General features: G+C 56.3%; 2 protein-coding genes across 2 annotated transcripts; one reads left to right on the forward strand and one right to left on the reverse strand.

The window, feature by feature from the left end:
* Positions 1 to 2,485: 2,485 nt before the first annotated feature.
* GRB7 (growth factor receptor bound protein 7) lies at positions 2,486 to 10,802 on the reverse strand. Its single transcript, XM_032429039.1, has 15 exons — positions 10,732 to 10,802; positions 6,588 to 6,744; positions 6,323 to 6,476; positions 5,984 to 6,140; positions 5,736 to 5,857; positions 5,563 to 5,640; positions 5,138 to 5,275; positions 4,693 to 4,803; positions 4,413 to 4,511; positions 4,064 to 4,144; positions 3,844 to 3,960; positions 3,400 to 3,454; positions 3,181 to 3,268; positions 2,982 to 3,075; positions 2,486 to 2,817 (listed from the first exon to the last, which is right to left on the reverse strand). The coding sequence occupies exons 2-15, from the start codon at positions 6,737 to 6,739 to the stop codon at positions 2,671 to 2,673; spliced, it is 1,593 nt and encodes a 530-aa protein (XP_032284930.1). The 5' UTR covers positions 6,740 to 6,744; positions 10,732 to 10,802; the 3' UTR covers positions 2,486 to 2,670.
* Positions 10,803 to 16,093: 5,291 nt separating this feature from the next.
* Positions 16,094 to 17,494, forward strand: MIEN1 (migration and invasion enhancer 1). The gene is made up of 4 exons (XM_032428879.1): positions 16,094 to 16,239; positions 16,342 to 16,439; positions 16,885 to 16,961; positions 17,041 to 17,494. Exons 1-4 carry the CDS (start codon positions 16,151 to 16,153, stop codon positions 17,122 to 17,124), a joined length of 348 nt encoding a protein of 115 aa, XP_032284770.1. The 5' UTR covers positions 16,094 to 16,150; the 3' UTR covers positions 17,125 to 17,494.
* The last annotated feature ends 74 nt before the right edge of the window (positions 17,495 to 17,568 follow it).

A 17,568-nucleotide genomic window follows, 5' to 3' on the forward strand; every position in this document is an offset into this window, starting at 1 on the left:
TCAGGGAGTCCTGCTAAAAAGAAACAAAACCTACACCCCTCTCACCCCTGGCTGCAGTAATTTCTTCAGGGCAAGCCCCCAGAAGGTTCTAAGCTGGAGGGTGGATGAGGCATCTCTGCCCACCTCTATCTGACAGGCCTGGCTCTCCAGCCCCAAGGTTGGGGGTGACAAGCCTGGCCCAAGGGCTGGCTATCGTGGCTGGTCCTTCTCAGGGTCACCTGAGGACAACCCCCTAGCCAGAGACCAGGGCTGCAGAGAAGGGAGGGTCTCTTCAGGAGAAAACACGGCCACCCCTACCCCACCCCCACAGGCCACTTAGGAATTCCACCTGGAAGTCAGCCAGGCGGGGTAGCAGAACAGCCCAGACCTGTATTCAGACCTGGGTTGAAATCCTGGCTCTCCCACTAACTGTAATTTGGGGCAGGTCTCCTCGCTGAGCCATCAGTTTCCTCACCAACAAAACAGGATCCCACCACCTTGTGCCCAATCTCAAAAGATTTGGGGAGAGGTTCTCTATTTAAAAAAAAAAATTATTATAGGGGTGCCTGGGTGGCTCAATTGTTGGGCGTCTGTCTGCCTTCGGCTCAGGTCATGATCCGGGGTCCTGGGATCGAGCCCCACATCGGGCTCCCTGCTCGGCGGGAAGCCTGCTTCTCCCTCTCGCACTCCCCCTGCTTGTGTTCCTTCTCTCGCTTTGTCTCTCTCTGTCAAATAGATAAATAAAATCTTAAAAAAAAATTTTTTTTATTATAGAATTTTCAAGCTTACACAAATTTAAAGAATTTAATGAATCCCTGTGTACCCATCACCCAGCTTCAACCATTATCAACTCATGGCCAACCCATGACCATACTCACACCCTCTCCCCTCACCTTGGGGCTATTTTAAAAACAAAGCTAAGACATCATTTCACCTATAAATACTTCAGAATGAATCTCTCAAAGATGAAGACTTAAACACACACACACACACACACACACACAAATACCATTATCACCCCTTGAAAAGTTAACCGTAATTCCTTAATATCATCAAATACCTCATTGGAGCTCAAATTTCCCCCACTTGCTCATAAGTGTTTTTTACAGTTGGTTTGGATTTGAATCAAAGAAGGTCAACACATTATGTATGTCTGAATTTCTTGAGAGCTAGAGATTCCCCATCTTTTCTTTTCTTGTAATTTTGTTGTTGTCAAAGAAGCTGGGTTATCTGCTCTGTAGGTTCCTAGTCTAGATTTGGGTAATTGTATCTCCATGTGTCATTTCACATGTTCCTCTGTCCCCTGTGTTTCTGACAAACTAGCAGCTAGATCCAAGGGATGAGACTGAGGTTTTATTTCTTGGCAAAAATAATGCCTAGCTGGGAGTTCACGTGTCAGAAGAGGTCTACCTCTTTGTGACTTAAAGATCAAATGGCAGGTTCGGGTGTTGCCAATTTGATAGTTATTATAAAGCTCTCCTGTCACCTAAGAGCAAAAGCTGTAAAATTCTTAGACAAAACTCTTTAGACAAAAACAGACCAGCATGGGCAGTGGGGAGAGGCCAGACCCTACAGGGTCCATCTGGGCTTGTATTTTGGGAAGATCCCTCTGGATGTTGGAGGATGGGCTGGAGAGGGAAGCCAGACTCAGAGGGCTGAGTGTTGTGGGGTCCCATTTATATGACCTTCCAGAGGGAGCAAACTATAAGGACAGAAAGCATGAGGGAGGGGCGCCTGAGTGGCTCAGTCGGTTAAGCGTCTGCCTTCAGCTCAGGTCATGATCTGAGTCCCGGGATTGAGCCCCGCACTGGGCTCCTGGCTCAGTGGAGAGTCTACTGCTCCCTCTGCCCTCACCCCGCTCTTGTGCTCTCTCTCACTCTCTCAAATAAACAAATAAAATCTTTAAAAAAGCAAGCAAGCAAGCAGGAGGGAAAGGGGTTGACAGTGGGTGTCACGGAGACTTGGGAGAGGTGCTGGGCCGCGTGTCCGGGTCGGGGTGGGAGACGCGTAACTGCATGTTTGTCAGGACTCATCTGAGCAGTTGGCCCACAGGACTCGCAGAAGGTACGTGCTGTGGGACTCAGCTCCCAGGCCTGTTACCTCCGTAGCTTTAGGCCCTGTCAGGAGATGGCCCCTGGATGACAGTCCCTTATACATGCATTCATTAAACAAGCAGCTACTGGCCAGTCTCCCTGCTGGACACTGGAGACTCTCAGATGACCAAGACCACCCTGCCCTCAAGAAACATCCAGGCTGGAGGACTCGTGGCCCTGAGCCATCCGACACATTCACCAAGGCCTGGCGCCCCCCTCTGCCGCTCCCTTGCTCTACTCCAGCTAGTCAGGTCTTACCAGCAGAACTCACAGATGTATCAAAAAATAATCTTTATTGTCACTCGTATAAAACAGCAGATCAACTGGCCTCTGAGTCTGTACAAAGTGTGGGGCATCAGACCACCTGGGCTGCCCCCATTTCTCCCACAATGCCCTGCCACAGGGCAGTGCCCAGGGGCCCCATGGAGGGGAGGGCCGCCCCCAGTGTCTTTTCTTGAGGAAAGAGGTGGGGGTGGGTGGGGAATCTTTCTGCCTGAGGGGGAGGCAAAGGAGCAAAGCAGAAACTCTCTCCGGAGCAGGGGTGCGCTCCGATGCTCGGCGAGCTTCTGCACCTCCGGGGCCACGCTGGGAGCAGCCGTCAGAGGGCCACGCGAGTACAACAGTGACGCAGGAAGCAGGGCAGGATGCCGCGGTTCAGCTGGTGGAACTCCACGAGCTGCAGCAGGTCGGTGAAGCGAGTCTGGCCGTCGTCCATGCTGAAGTAGAGGCGGCCCTCCTCCTCGCTCTGGGGGACAGCCAGAGGGGACGGCAGGTCGGGGAGAGGCGCCGGGGCGCAGGTCCCCGCTGCTCACGCGGGGAGAAGAGACCCCAGACACACCGGGGGCAGGGGGAGGGCCTGGGGAGCTGCTCCAGGGGGCTTGAGGAGGAGGACGGGGATGAATGACTCACCGGGAGGATAAGATAATGTTTGACCTTCTGCAGGTGGCACAAGGAGAGGACAAAGCCCTGTGGGTTGCGCTGACTCTCTCGGACCAGGAACAGGCTGCCAGGAGACAGGGCCACGTTACCCGAGGACCCAGAGCTGCCGCCCGGACACAGGGTCTCTCCTAGCCCCGGCTCTGTTGGCCTGCTCAGCCCTGCCCCTTACCCGTCTACCAGGCCCTGCTGCCCGATGAGCCGCTGGCTCTCCTCTCGGGAAATGCGTCCGTGGAACCAGGGCTGGGTGCGGTGGATGGCTGGGGTTGGGAGAGGCAGAAGGGCAGTCATTGGGGTAGGAGACCCACCCCCCATACTAGCCACCCCCACCAGGAATGCTCAGAGAAGCCACGGCAGCCCCCACCCCTGGGGACGCTGGGTGCTCACCCACCTGCACTGAGGCTCGTGCCCGAGCCTGGGGTGGGCAGGCTGAGCCGGTGGTTCTTCTGTAGGGCAGCGGGGGACACAGAGGATCAGGGAGTGGCTGGGGTGTCACCCCGCACCTGGAGAATATAGAGCCCCTTTCCGCACCTGGAGCCCTCCTTTACCCCTCTCTTCCTCCCATACTACGGAAACCCACACGGAGAGGGGCGCCTGGGTGGCTCAGTCCGTTTAGTGTCTGACTCTTGATTTTGGTTCAGGTCATGATCTCAGGGTGGTGAGATCGAGCCCCGCGTCGGCCTCCGCGCTAAGTATAAAGCCTGCTTAAGAGTCTTTCTCGCTCTCCCTCTGCCCCTCCCCCCCTCTTAAACACACACAGACACACACACACACACACACACACACAGAGAAAAGGTCCCCAGGACAAACATGCACATGGGTGTAGGCCCCTCACCCTCCAGGCCTGGGCTTCCTCCAGGGCTGCACTCAGAGCTTCCCGGGGGTTCTCGATGACACGCCCAGCATGGCCAGAGAAGTCCATGGCCACCAGGGTGTTATCAGAGACACTCCTCTGTAGATGGGACAGGATGGGGAGGAGTCAGAACAGGGCCCATGTCTCCCCAGGCTGGGTCCTAGGTGCCCATCCCCAGCTAAGGCCCCGGGTGCACACTCACCAACGGTGGAGAACCCACACAGGATGGACGCAGGTGGCGAGACTGCGCCTGCTGGTAATTCTTATATAGCTGCGCCCCATACTGCGGAGTGGAGAGAGAAAGAGAGCCTGAGGTCAAGCAGGTGCTGGGGACCGGGCTGTGAAACCCCCGGCCACTAGCACACCCCGGGAGCAAGACTGTATCTCTGCCCCGGATCAGGAGCTTTCTGAGGCCACAGCCAGGACTCGGCCGTGGACCAGGCATACTGAGAGAGCAAGGATCCAGGGCCCCCTCATTCCCGAGGGAGGAGCTACCCGGCCAGGGATCCAGGGGGCGGGGCCGGCCCCCCATGCCACTCCCGGGGTCCCACCTTGAAGAGGCGGAAAGCTGCTAACCAGCAGCTGCGGCTCTGTTCATCCTCACTGCAGAAGACCCGAAGCCCCTTGTGGCCGTTTCGAAGCTTGTTGGGCTGTAGGAAGAGGAAACCGGCCGGTCCCGTATCTGCCATTAGGACCAGATGTCTGTCTCCGTGGGGCAGGGCAGGGTGCAGAGAAGTGTCTGGGCATCCCAGATGGAGCTCAGAAGCCCTAGGTAGGATCCTGGGGCCTGAGCAGCTCCCATTCCCTCCCAGGCCCGGTCGGGGTCTTTACCTTGATACAGAAGCCAAAGTCGGTGGGCATCCCATAGAGCTTGCGACCCTGGGTCACCACATACACGTTGGACTCGTTCACATCTGCGACATACTGCAGGTGCCTGGGATCCTATGCAGCATGGGTAGGCAGGACTTATTACAGCAGACCCTATTCCCCCTGCTATTCTCACCATAAGCCAGCTGGGGACATTTCAGAGGAGCAGAGAAGTGCTCCAGGTCACACAGCAAACAGAAGTAGAGCCAGGACTCAAACTCAGTTCTCACCTGCCTTTCGTACTACTACCTCCTGGGGTAGGTAAGCCAGGAGGGAAAGAGGAGCAGCGGAGGGTCTCGGGGCCCGGGGGAGAAAGATCTAGGTGTTCCAGTAAGGGAAGAGATAACTCCTAGAAGGACTGGGAATGGAATATCCTAGGGGCTGAGGCTGTCAACCCTCAAGACCTCACCTTGGAGGTGCCCTTGGTGGAGTAATAGAGGCCAGAGCGGCGCAGGAAGCAGAAGAAGCGTTTCCAAAGCTTCCGTCCGGACCCCCGTAGCTGCAGAAAGCCCTGGATCTCTGGGAAGCTGCCTGCATTCAGGAAGTTCTGAGGCCAGAAGAGAGCAGGAAGAGGGTGAGAGGCCAAGAGGGAGACAGGGAGACACACATGCACACACAGGACTTCAGGAGAGAAGGTGTGCCACATACATTTACTGTCCCATTTCAAAGACAAAGAAACTGACGGTCAGCCAGGAAAACTGACTTGTCCAGTCACTCAGCACTGTGCTAGACTCTCCACCGCATAGAGGGGAGGCAAAATACTTAAGGGCCAAAAAAGCAATAGGTGATCCTGGGGAATCATGACTATGCCGTGGGATGGGGGTGTCCTTGTACCTGGATGAGGTCTTCGTGGGATATGCCTGTCGGTGCATCCACACAGCTGGAGACCATCTTTTCTGGGAACAGGGAGTGCTGGGACGAAAGGAGTCAGGAGTCAGGGATTGAGGGCCCAGGTTGGGGATCAGGGTGTCCCAGGGCCCAGACCCCCCTCACACACACACACTCACTGGAGAGCTCTTGAACAGTTCATACTTGGCGAAGTTCTTCCGGAAGACAAAGCGGCTGTCTCCACCAATGGGCCAGACAGCCTGCACTTCTACCACGGACTCATGGTCCTCCAAGCCCCGCTCTGGGGTCAAGGGCAAAAAGCAGCGGTCAGCGGAGAGCAGACAGGTCTCCCGGATGAACCACCTGCCTAGCCCAAGGTGCGAAGCATTTCCTCCCTGCCCAGACAGCCCCCTGCACCCCAACTCACCCAGTGCTAGATGGGGGTGGCACTCCACCAGCCCCCAGCTTTCATCGCTCAGGGCATGAGCTCGCTGCACCAGCATCTCACACACGTAGCGGGCCGTAGCGCCCGCCGCCACCTCCACAGACCGGGAGGCCCCATCTTCACTGTAAACCTTCACTACCTGCACCCCAGGAAGCGCACATGACTTGCGGAAGGGCGAAGGGTGCTTAGTTCCCTTCCCCTGCTTGCTCTACCCTCAGGGACTCCTGACCAAACCCCCCACCTCCACAGAGGTGGCACCATATCCACCCCAGTCCCATAGCACCCCCATATCCCTGCCTCCTCTCTCCCAAGACAACTCACATGGGGGCAGCTGGTGTCTCGAGGGAGCAGCCCCCTTGCACCGGAGGACCCCCCAAGAATGGGGGTCTGTGAAGGAGGACTGCAGAGCTCAGGGAAGGGGTTGGGGATGGAGGGTAGAGAGGTTGCCCGCAGCTCCTCCTCTCGAAGAAGATTCCTGTGGCCCAAGGTAGGGGGGCAGAGAATTTGCTGACTGCAAGCTTCTGTCTTACCCAACACTGACCCCCCACCCCACCAGCCCCTCCTCAGCTCCATTGCCCCATTGTACCTGCTGGTCGGAATGGGCAGAGGCTGGGACCTCTTCACCTCCCCAGGCAGAGGGGCATCGGGAGGTGGGGGAGTCCCAGGAGGGGTCCCAGGGGCCAAGTACAGGTCTTCTGGGGAGCTGCTGAGATGAGGCGGAGACAGACCCAGCTCCATAACATCTGAGGGAGAAGAGGGGGTGAAAGCAGCCGCTCTCGTGCCCTTGTCCCAGGAAGAGGGGCCAAGAGGACCTAGACCTCCTGACTTCACACGGCTGCCAAGGTGCCCCTCAGAGTGGACACAGCACCTTATTCCTCCCCCTCTAACTGGAGTTTGCCTGATGCCTTCGGGAAAGGGTAGTGTGAGCCCATTTGCAAAAGGGGACAGCAAGTCCCTGAGAAGGAAACATTCTTGCCCCCACCACAGGTGAGTCAGGGAGTGGAACTCAGTGTCTGGACTCCAAGTCCAGTGCTCTTCTGCTGCCCAGGGGAAGAGCTAAGAGGGTCCCCCCACCACAAGCCGGGCAGCGGCCCCAGACTCCGCGCCCCACACAGCCTGTTGGAGGCGGACTCTTGGTCTCCGAGCGCGCCCTGAGCATGGGGCACTCACTCCTCTGGGCTCTGCCCCAGGTTTTTCCAGGGCTTCACTGCCAGACCCAGTTGCCAGAGCCTGTTGTGGCAACGCCTGCCCAAGTGCTGAGTGATGCACAGAAGGGGAGAAGGAGGTGGGAAAGGACAGGAACCAGGAGGGCAGGAGGCTGGCTCAGCTGCAATGAGGACAGCACTAGCCTGGGGGCCCTTGCCCCAGCAGCCCCCAAATCTTGTGTGCCCTCTCCAAATTCCTCCTCCTGCCCAACTTTCTTGAAGCCCCACTGCCAGGGCTACCTCCTCCGAGCAGCCTGCCTGGATTTTCCACCTTCAGCCCAAGGGCTCCCTCTCTGCACTGTGCTGGGGCCTCTGAAGCAATTCCGTGCACCTGTCTTATCCACCCACTGGTCTGGAGCCGCCCGGCACCCCCAGGAAGGGCCAGGGTCCTACCCACATCCTATCACCCACAGGTGCTGCACAGGCACCTAGGACAAGGACAGGTGAGCTGGGGCAAAGATGCCCACTGGGGACCGAGGCAGCACAGGCCCCTCCTCCACAGGAAGCAGGGCCCCCTGGGCAGGCCTAGAACCTGGGAGGACCTGGGAGAACCTGAGACCTAGGCCAGTGCTGTTAGGCTGCCTACAGCACCTGGCACTGACCCTCCAGGATGGGGCAGGCCCCTGACCCTTAAGTGAGGGGATTTGAGGGACAGGTGAGTCAGGGTGGGGCGGGACAGCACTGCCTGGGGCTCTCTATTCAACCTTGACTCATCTGCACGACTTCCTGGCTTAGGAGAAACACAAACAGCCCTGCCTCTACCCACCTCCCTCCCCTCCCGCCCCCAACCTACCAGGCTGGGAGGACTGGGGGAGGCACAGGGCAGGGATGGGCTGGGGGAGAAAGAGGATGCGGGGGGCCTGCAGCTCCTCTGAGGTCATTTTCTCCTCCCCACCCTTGGCCCACCTCCAGTCCAGGTAGGGCCTACAGTAGTCTCCTCCCAGCCCAGGGGGAGGGGAGCCCCCCTCACCCAAGGAGAGAAAAAAGGCCTGGCCTGGATTCAAAGGCCCATCTGGAGCAGAGCCGACCTCCCAGTGATGCCCTCACTCACCCAAAGAAACCACACAGTGCTCCCTATCCTGTCTGGGGCCTACCAGGCTTTCATTCTGCTGCTGCTGCTGCCCACCCCTAGCACCCAGGCCTCAGTGGGCACAGAGGACTCGGCTAAGTCAACGCTGGGGGATGAGGTCCTCCCAACACGCTCTCTGGGGTGTCCTGGCTAGAGGGGTACTACGGGCGCAGGAGTAGCAAGACACCCTAGAGGACAGACACAGACAGGCAGACAGACAAGGAAAGACCAGGCGGGAGCGGCAGGGAGGGGGCTCAGGGTCCTGTGGGGGGGCCGGCAAGACACACCCACCCGTGAACATCAACAAGACACGGATGTCCCCACTCCTATCCCATCTACCCTCTGGCCACCAGCCTTGGTGACTTCACTCCAGGGAGACTGGGGGCCTGCAGGGAAGCCAGAGAGGAAGCCAGAGACCAAAAGTCGGGTCCTACTCCATCCCAGAGGGAAGAGGAATGGGGCAGTGTTTGGGCAGGGAGCCGGCAGTAGATTTAAATCAGAATCAGATTAGAGTCCGGCCTCAGACGGCTGGAGGGCCACTGAAGACTTGGGTTTGGCCTTTTGATCCCTCCACCTTGCCCTCCAGACCCTTCTAAGGCAAGCGAAGAGCAGCGCGGTTAGATCCAAATAGATGGGATGGGAGGAGAACGGGGTCCTAGCTGTGGGGCCCGGGGAACACCCTTCCAAGAGACCTGAACCTTTCAAACGGGGGCCCTAGGGAAAGCTTCTGTTGAAGAAACCGACCCCCAAAATCTATCAGTCCCCTCAACACCACAAGTGCAAGCCGACGCCTCCCCCATCGCCTCCCCTGCCCCGCGGCTCGGGCCCCACCCTCCTTCCCGCCCTCCCAGCCTCCTGCCTCCTTGTTTACTTCCTGAATCTTGCCCCACCTGGCTGGCCCCGAGGGCGGGTGGCAGGGCCCAGTATTAAGGGCCCGTAGAAAACAAGGCCACCTCCGTCGCTAAGCCGGGGAGGGGGAGGGGCCGACAGGGCCGAGGCCTCGGCGGGGGACCAGCGGGTGGCGGGAAGACCCCCGTCCGGCCCAGCACTCCACGGCCCGCCCCCCATCGGGATTTATTGTGGGGGTGGGGGTGGAAGGCTCAACCTTCGGGGGAGTTCTGAGGGTGCAGGGCCCAGGTGAGGAGGCGGGAAACCCCTAGGTGACCCGGAGTTGGGGGGAGGGCTCAGGACCCTGAGGCCCCGCCCACTCCCTCACTCTGGAAAAAACGCCCAATGGGAAAAGGGGGGGTAAGCTTTCTTAAAGTTTAATTTGGGAAGAACGCTAGACTGTGTCTGTGGAGTTAATCATTACAGGCTGCTTGCCTTCTTGGAGGGCTCCCCCAGCAGGATCGGGGGGAGAGGGGAGAGCAGAGTCTAGGACAGGGCGAGCAAGAGGGGCCGTTCTTGAGGGGCAGTAGAGTTGGGAGGCCTTCCAAGGGCGGACAGGTGCATTCTCCATCCCCGCCGTGTCAGGGAGATGCAGACTCGGGTCTTTCTCCAAACACTGCCCCCAAACACGCACACACACTTTTCCTAGTCCCCGCTGCGCCGCAGACCCCCAGCTTCCAGCCCTCCAGCCTTCGAGCCTTCATTCCGACGCCAGGAAGGACCGCCGGGCCTGCCCCGCCCCCACCTTCCCTTCCTAGGGCAGAACCCTGTGCTCTGAGCAGGCAAACAATCCGGAGACCGAGCTCTAACAATTTAGGGGATCCCTCTCCTCTGCTGCCCTCCAAATTGGAGAGTGCCCCCCGCCCCCGCGCGGAGACGTCAGTCTTTGGTAGAGCCTTGGGAAAACCTCAAACGGGTAACCTCGGGCTGAGCCAGGAATGACTCGAGGCAGCCCTCGGTGTTCGGCCCCCCTCCTAGGTCTCTTTCTGGGAGGGTGGGGAGGGGCTAGTTTCAGCGGGAAAGCCGCGTCTCGGGGAGGAGAGGATCGGAGATCTTCCTTCCCCATCCCCATCAGCTGCTTTGTCCGGGGGCCGGGGGGAGGCGGGCTACAGGGAGAAAAGGAAGGAATAAGGAGACAGGAAATGAGAATAGGGAAAGATTGAGGGCAGATGGCGAGGAAGGGGCGGGATATGGGAGATTGGAGAAAAAGAGAAAGCGAGGCGGCCAGAGCAACACAGCAGGAGGCTGAATCTTTCCATACTGACCCGGGACCTGCCGCTGCTCCCCACCCTCAAGATGAAGTGCCCGTTGGGTCCTTACCTGGACCCTGGGCGTAGGAACACCTGGCTGGGGCCACCGGTTTAGGGAGGGAGACGCCAGGCCCTTAACTACCTGTCCCCCTCCTGCCCCCGCCCTTGGCCTGACATCACTGAGGGGGGAAAGAGGAGGGGGGGAGCCAGGCGCCACCTGGGCAACCTGCCAGCTCCTGGCCCTGACATGGGCACAGCCTGGGGCCCTGGTGTGGCTGGCTGGGGGTTGTCGGCTGGGACCGATTTTGGTCACCTTACCTGGAGGAGCCCCAGCAGAAGCAGCAGGACACCGGGTCCGAAGTCCAGTTCTGTCTTGGGACCCCAGATGCCTGGACTTGATTTCAAATCCACTCCTTCTTCTCTACAGGTGGTAGGAGGGTGCCCCGACTTTGGACGTAGACGTGAGGGTTGTGGGGAGGGAGAGCCCTGTGTGTCCAGGCTCCTGGCCCAAGGAAACTAAAATTATCTCGGGCAGGTGGGGGCGGGGCCTGGGGTAGAAGCATGGGAGGAGGAACCATAGGAGGAGGGGCGGGGACTCCCTGATACTACGCCGGCTGGGATTGTTTTTGCCCTTCTTAGCCCGGCAGCAGGTGCCAGGCGAGAGGCGGGGAAGACAGGCGAGCCCTCAAGAGCAAAGATCTAGAGTCCTCGTGCGGGTGGGGGGGGGGGGGGCGGCGGGCTGGGGGGTGGAAGGTAGGGGGAAAGGGCGCTCACCCTTCCCCATGCTCCTCACCAAATCGGGTCTGCTCATTGGCCAAGCTGGGGGCCTGTGTGGGCCTCTGGATCCCCCCTGATGGGGCAAAGAGCACTCAGAGAAAGAGGGAAACCGGCCAGAAGGGTGTCCAGCAACAGGGGCTGCCCCTTGACCTCCAGCCACAGTCTGGCCATCCAGCCTGCACCCTGGCCCTCAGAGGCGCCCAGGGGGGGATGTTCTCCCTTCTTTGCAAAGTCCAAGGTCTCAGCTTCTTCTGAAATACAAGGGGTTAGGCAGGGTCTCATGGTAGGAGGAGTGATCTAGGGGAAGCTCTGGCCAGGTGCCAGGGGACTCCCCTCCGAGAGATCACTTTAGCTCTCTCCTCCAGCATTAGGCAAACACAGGGGTCAGGGAGAGGGCCTGGAAGGCCACAGATCAAAGGCAGTGGCCACCTCCCAACCTCAAGTGGGTGACAGTTGGATAAACAAACAGTCCTTAGGGTGATAAGAGGTCTGCCCTGGGGGACCATCAAGGAGTGGCTCGGGCCTCAACTTTCTCCAAATGGGGTTTTCCTCGAAAAACCAGTAGGAGTGGACTAAGCAAAGAAGTGGGGGAGGGGGCAAGGTCACCTGGGCCATGGCGCAGCATCTTGTGCAAAGCACTCGACGATTCCTTCATTCAATAGTATCTTAAGTACCTACTACATGCAAACCCCATGCTTGGTACTGGGGGAAAAGTGGGGGGCAGCAGAAACAGACCCTGCCTTTATCCTCATGCAGCCCAGTTGGGGAGACTGATGTTCACCGAAGAATCCCACAAGGGGAACCTGGGTGATTCAGTCAGTTAAGTGACCGACTCTTGATTTTGGCTCAGGTCATGATCTCAGAGTTGTGAGATCAAGCCCCGTGTTGGGCTCCACGCTGGGTGTGGAGTCTGTTTAAGAGTCTCTCGTTCTCTCTCTCTTTCTGCGCCTCCCCCTCTCTAAAAAAAAAAAAAATCACCCAAAAATAAGAAATGACAGGTGACCAGTATGCTGGGAGAATGAATCACCCAGAGAGGTGGGGAAGCCTTCTCTGTGGAAGTGACGAGCGAGCAGAGGGGAACTGGAGCAGGGGGAAGGGTGAGATTGGTGGGTGGGAATGGGGGGGTACTGTTCAAGATGAGGAAAGATGCCAAAGCCCTTAGCAGCAGGGGACGCGGCATGCGGAGGCAGAGTGGGGTTGAGGAGAAGGAAGGAGAGGAGGTCCCACGGGTAAGCTTGAGCAGGTGTGGAGAAAGGCAAGTGCTTTGGACTCAGCTGTGTTTCTTAAAGTGTGCCCTGTGACCACCTGCCTCCACGGCTCCTTAGGCTTGTATAAAAACAGATCCCTGGGCCCCTCCCCACCTACTGAATCTCAGTCTCCGGGGCCAAGACCCAGGAATGTGTGGTATTGACAAGCCCTCAGGTGGTTAAACCAGGTTTAAGAGCCATCCATCCTGTCTGTCCAGACGGGCAGGAACTATGGGCCGAGGCCAGACCCTGCAGTGTCTCTCCGGGCTTAAGGAGAGGCGCAGAGAGGAAGGCAGATTTATATTTTGAAAAGATCACGCTGGATGTTGAAGGATGGGGTTAGAAAGGGAAGCCAGACTCAGAAGGCTGAGTGCTATAGGATTCCATTTATATGGCTTTCGGAAGGGGGTGGGACTGTAAGGACAGAAGACAGATCTGGGATCAGGGAGGAGGGAGACGGGTTGACAGCAAAGGGCACAGGGACTTGTGAGGAGGTAATGGAGCTGTTCTGTATCTTGGTCATGGTGGTAGATAGACAACTGTGTGTTAGGACTCACAGAAAGTTACACTTAAGAGGGCGAATTTTACTGTGTATAAGTTATATCTGAACTTTTTAAAAGATTTTATTTATTTATTTGAGAGAGAGAGAGCATGAGAAAGACAGAGATCACGAGCCGGCGGGGGGAGGGTTAGAGGGAGAAGCAGATGAGCTGCTGAGCAAGGAGTCTGATGCAGGACTCGATCCCAGGACCCTATGATCACGACCTGAGCCAAAGGCAGATGCTTAACCGACTGAGCCACCCAGGCGCCAATATCTGAACTTTTAAATAAAAAAAGAAACAACAGGGGCGCCTGGGTGGCTCAGTCGGTTAAGCGTCTGCCTTCGGCTCAGGTCATGATCCCAGGGTCCTGGGATCGAGCTCCGCATCGGGCTCCCTGCTCGGCGGGGAGCCTGCTTCTCCCTCTCTCTCTGCTGCTCCCCCTGCTTGTGCTCTATCCCTCTCTCTCTCTCAAATAAATAATAAAATCTTAAAAAAAAAAAAAGAATATTTAAAAAAAATTTCTTAAAGTTGGGGAGAAAATATTTGCAAATCATATATCTGCTCAGGGACTTTGTATCCAGAATATATAAAGAACTCTTGGGCACCTGGTGGCTCAGTTGGTTGGGTGTCTGCCTTCGGCTCGGGTCATGATCTCAGGGTACTGGGATGGAGCCCCACGTTGGGCTTCCCTGCTCAGCAGGGAATCTGCTCCTCCCTCTCCCTCTGACCCTCCCCCCTGCTCATGCTCTTTCTCGAGCGTGAGCACTCTCTCTCTCAAATGAATAAATAAAAATTTTTAAAAAAAGAGCTCTTACAAATCGATAATAAACAAACAAACCAATTAAAAATGGGCAAAAGAGGGGCACCTGGGTGGCTCAGTCAGTTGAGCATCTGACTCTTGGTTTCAGCTCAGGTCATGATCTCGGGATCCTGAGATGGAGTCCCAGGTGGGCTTTGTGCTCAGTGGGGAGTCGGCTTGAGATTCTCTCCCTCTCCTTTGACCCTTCCCCTGCTCACACTCTTTCACATGTGCTTGCACACTCTCTCTTTCAAATAAATAAATAAATCTTTTTTTTAAAATGGGCAAGGATGCCTGAGTGGCTCAGTCGGTTAAGCGTCTGTGTTCAGCTCAGGTCATGATCTCAGGGTCCTGGGATCAAGTCCTGCGTCCGGCTCTCCACTCAGCGGGGAGTCTGATTCTCCATCTGCCCCTCCCCCCTGCTCGTGATCTCTCCCTCTCTCCCACACACTCTCTCTCTCTTAAATAAATAAAAATCTTTTTAAAAAATGGGCAAAAGATTTGAATAGATGTTTTTCTAAATAAGAGAGATGGATGGCTAATAAGCATATGAAAAGGTGCTCAACATCATTAGTCATTAGAGAAATACAAATTAAAACCACAATGATATACCACCTCACACCCACCAGGATAGCTATAATCAGAGACAGACAATAAGTGTTAACAAGGATATGGGTAAACAAATCCTCATATATTGCTGGTGGGAATGTAAAATGGTACAGGCATTTTGGAATAAGTTGGGCCGTTTCTCAAAAAGTTAAACATAAACTTATCATGCAACCTAGCAATTCTCCTAGAGAAATGACAATACATGTACATACAAAGACACTTACATGAACATTCATAGCAGCATTATTCAACATAGCTAAAAACTGGAAACACAAATGACCATCAACTGGTATTGAACAGATCAGCAGAAGGTGGTAGATCTGTGCAACGGGATACTGCTCAGTAACCAAAGGGAGCCAACAACCCGTACATGCTACAGCATGGACGAACCTCAAAAGCTTTATAATGATGAAAAAAGCCAGAAGCAAAAGACCACATATTATATCATTTATATGAAATGTCCAGAAAAGGCAAATTTATAGACAGAAAGCAGGTAGATGGTTGCCTAGGGCCGGGGCTGGGGGCTGGACTGCAAACAAGCAGGAGGGACCTTTCTAGACTGATGGAAAGGTTCTGTAACTGGACAGTAGTGATGGTGACACAACTCTATAAATCACAGAATTTGTTTTAAAATGCATGTGTTTTTTTTTTAAGATTTTATTTATTTATTTGACAGACACAGCGAGAGAGGGAACACAAGCAGGGGGAGTGGGAGAGGGAGAAGCAGGCTTCCCGCTGAGCAGGGAGCCTGATGTGGGGCTCGAACCCAGAACCCTGGGATCATGACCTGAGCCCACGCAGAAGCTTAACGACTGAGCCACCCAGGCGCCCCCCAAAATGCGTGTTTTTTTAAAGATTTATTTACTTATTTTAGGTGGGGAGGGGCAGAGGGAGAAGAGTCTTAAGCAGACTCCTCGCAGAGCACATGCTCTGCCACAGGGCTCGATCTCACGACACTGAGATCACGACCTGAGCCGAAAGCAAGAGTCCGTCGCTGAACTGACTGCGCCACCCAGGAGCCCCAAAAATGCATGATTTGAAGGGATGGTAATAATGTAGGTAACCTGTTAAGATATTATGGTGGGACTCCAGGGAGGAAAAAGGCAGCAAGACAGCCTCCATTTTCAGAGTTGCAAAAGAGAATAATGCCAGCCCAGGCTAGGATGAGATCGGGAGGTGCAGGGAAGGTGCAGGAACAGTGCAGGCGAGATGGGAGTGCAGAGCCTGAGGAGAGGGAGCCCCAAAGCCTTAGCTTCCCGAATGCAGGGGAGAAGCAGTCACTGCCCCCGATTGTGCCTACAGTTTTGGAGCTTAAGAGTCTGAAGTACTTGAGTGTTGAACTCTGGGGTGGTTTAAGATGCCATCAGCATGTTGGCAAGAAATGGCAACTATTCTATAGCATCAGCCAATCCCAGGCCCTGGATCTGCTTGCCCCATCACTTTCGATTCCTTTTGCAAACTGAAAAGCACTTTGCAGTCTAAGATATTTCATGAGAGTATATGAAGCCGTGACGTCCAGCGGACACGAGGTGCGGGGGAAGTCCGGCTCTCTGAGAACCCGGGCCAGGTAAGGTGGTCTGGGCCGGTCCAGCCAGCCCAGAGCCCTCAAACTGGGGATAGGGTCAAAACGCAACAGCAATCGCGGCCTGCAGGGGGCGCCCGGACGTAACGCGCGGCCCGCCCCGCCCAGAGGCCCCGCCCCGTCACGTGCTCGCAGCGTCGCGTCACACCCGGAAGCAGCGGCTGAAGCGGAGTCGGGAGCAATGAGCGGGGAGCCGGGGCCGACGTCTGAGGCGCCCCCTCCCGGGGAGATTGAACCGGGTAGTGGGGTGCGCATCGTGGTGGAGTACTGGTGAGCGTCTCCAGCCTGTGGGGTGTCCGGACCGAACGGGGGTGGGTCCACGGGAGGCCCCTCCCCCGAAACCCAGGCAGAGCCCAAGCGTGTTGTCCCTAGTGAACCCTGCGGATTTGAAGCGACCTACCTGGAGCTGGCGAGTGCCGTGAAGGAGCAGTACCCCGGCATTGAGATCGAGTCGCGCCTGGGGGGCACAGGTGAGGCCCGCAGAACACCTGCTGAGTCAGGGTTCTAAATCTCAACTCTACCACTTTCTAGCCCTGGAATTGGCTGTTTTATATCGTGGCCAGCAGTGTCTGGCACATAGTAAAATGTCCAACCAACTCGAGGCCCCTTCCAAAGGTGAGGGGGGACACAGATGAGGCCTGTAGGGAAAAAAAGGGTAAGACTGTAGAAGTGTAGGGTTGGAGGGGAGGGAGCCCTTCGTTGAGTTATGAAGCCGGAGTTCAAAGGACGCACAGGTAACGCCTCCCTAGGGTTCCTTTGGCTTGAGCCGGGGTTGGGCAATGGCTCAGAGAACTAGTCTCCCGTGGGGCTGGTGGAGACATGAAGGAGCCTGTCTGAAGTCTAAGGAGTGTGAGAGCCTCTCCTGACTTGCCTGTTCTCAGCATACAGTTCATTCATTGATTTATTTAATACCAGGGGCCTTTGAGATCGAAATCAATGGACAGCTGGTGTTCTCCAAGCTGGAGAATGGGGGCTTCCCTTATGAGAAAGATGTGAGTATTTACAATGTCGGGAGGCCCCGGTCCAACCTTCCCCTGCCATGGATCATCCCATTCCACGTCTGCCCTCTAGCTCATTGAGGCCATCCGAAGAGCCAGTAACGGAGAACCCCTGGAAAAGATCACGAACAGCCGTCCTCCCTGCGTCATCCTGTAACTACACGTGATTCTGGGTTCCTGCTGTTCTGGGACCCAGGCCTTGGTCTCCCCTTTGGTCCTGCTGGGGGCTCCCCACTGCCTTTTTCCCCTCACTTGGGTCCTGGTAAGCTAAAGAGACTCCACTTTGTCCCTTTGAGTACCAGGAGGGAATAGAAGCTGCTGTGGTCTTGGGGGTGGGAGAGAGACCTTCTCCGTGGACATTTCCACAGCCGCCTTATACCCCCTTCCCAGGATCAGTGCCCAAGAAAGTCTGCTCCACACTCCAGCTTAGCCGTGCTGGTCAAATGCCACCACAGTTCTAACTTCCCTTCCACTAGCTTTGGGCAGTGTCAGCTGTTGGCAATAAAGTGGCATTACAGACACCTGTACCAAACTAGTGTTTGTGTGTTTGGGGGGGGGGGGTTGGTAGCACAGGCCAGCCCAGCCTTTATACCACCAGGGG

The sequence above is a fragment of the Phoca vitulina genome, unplaced genomic scaffold, assembly GCF_004348235.1.
Source record: "Phoca vitulina isolate PV1807 unplaced genomic scaffold, GSC_HSeal_1.0 scaffold40, whole genome shotgun sequence".
In the NCBI taxonomy this organism is placed as follows: domain Eukaryota; kingdom Metazoa; phylum Chordata; class Mammalia; order Carnivora; family Phocidae; genus Phoca; species Phoca vitulina.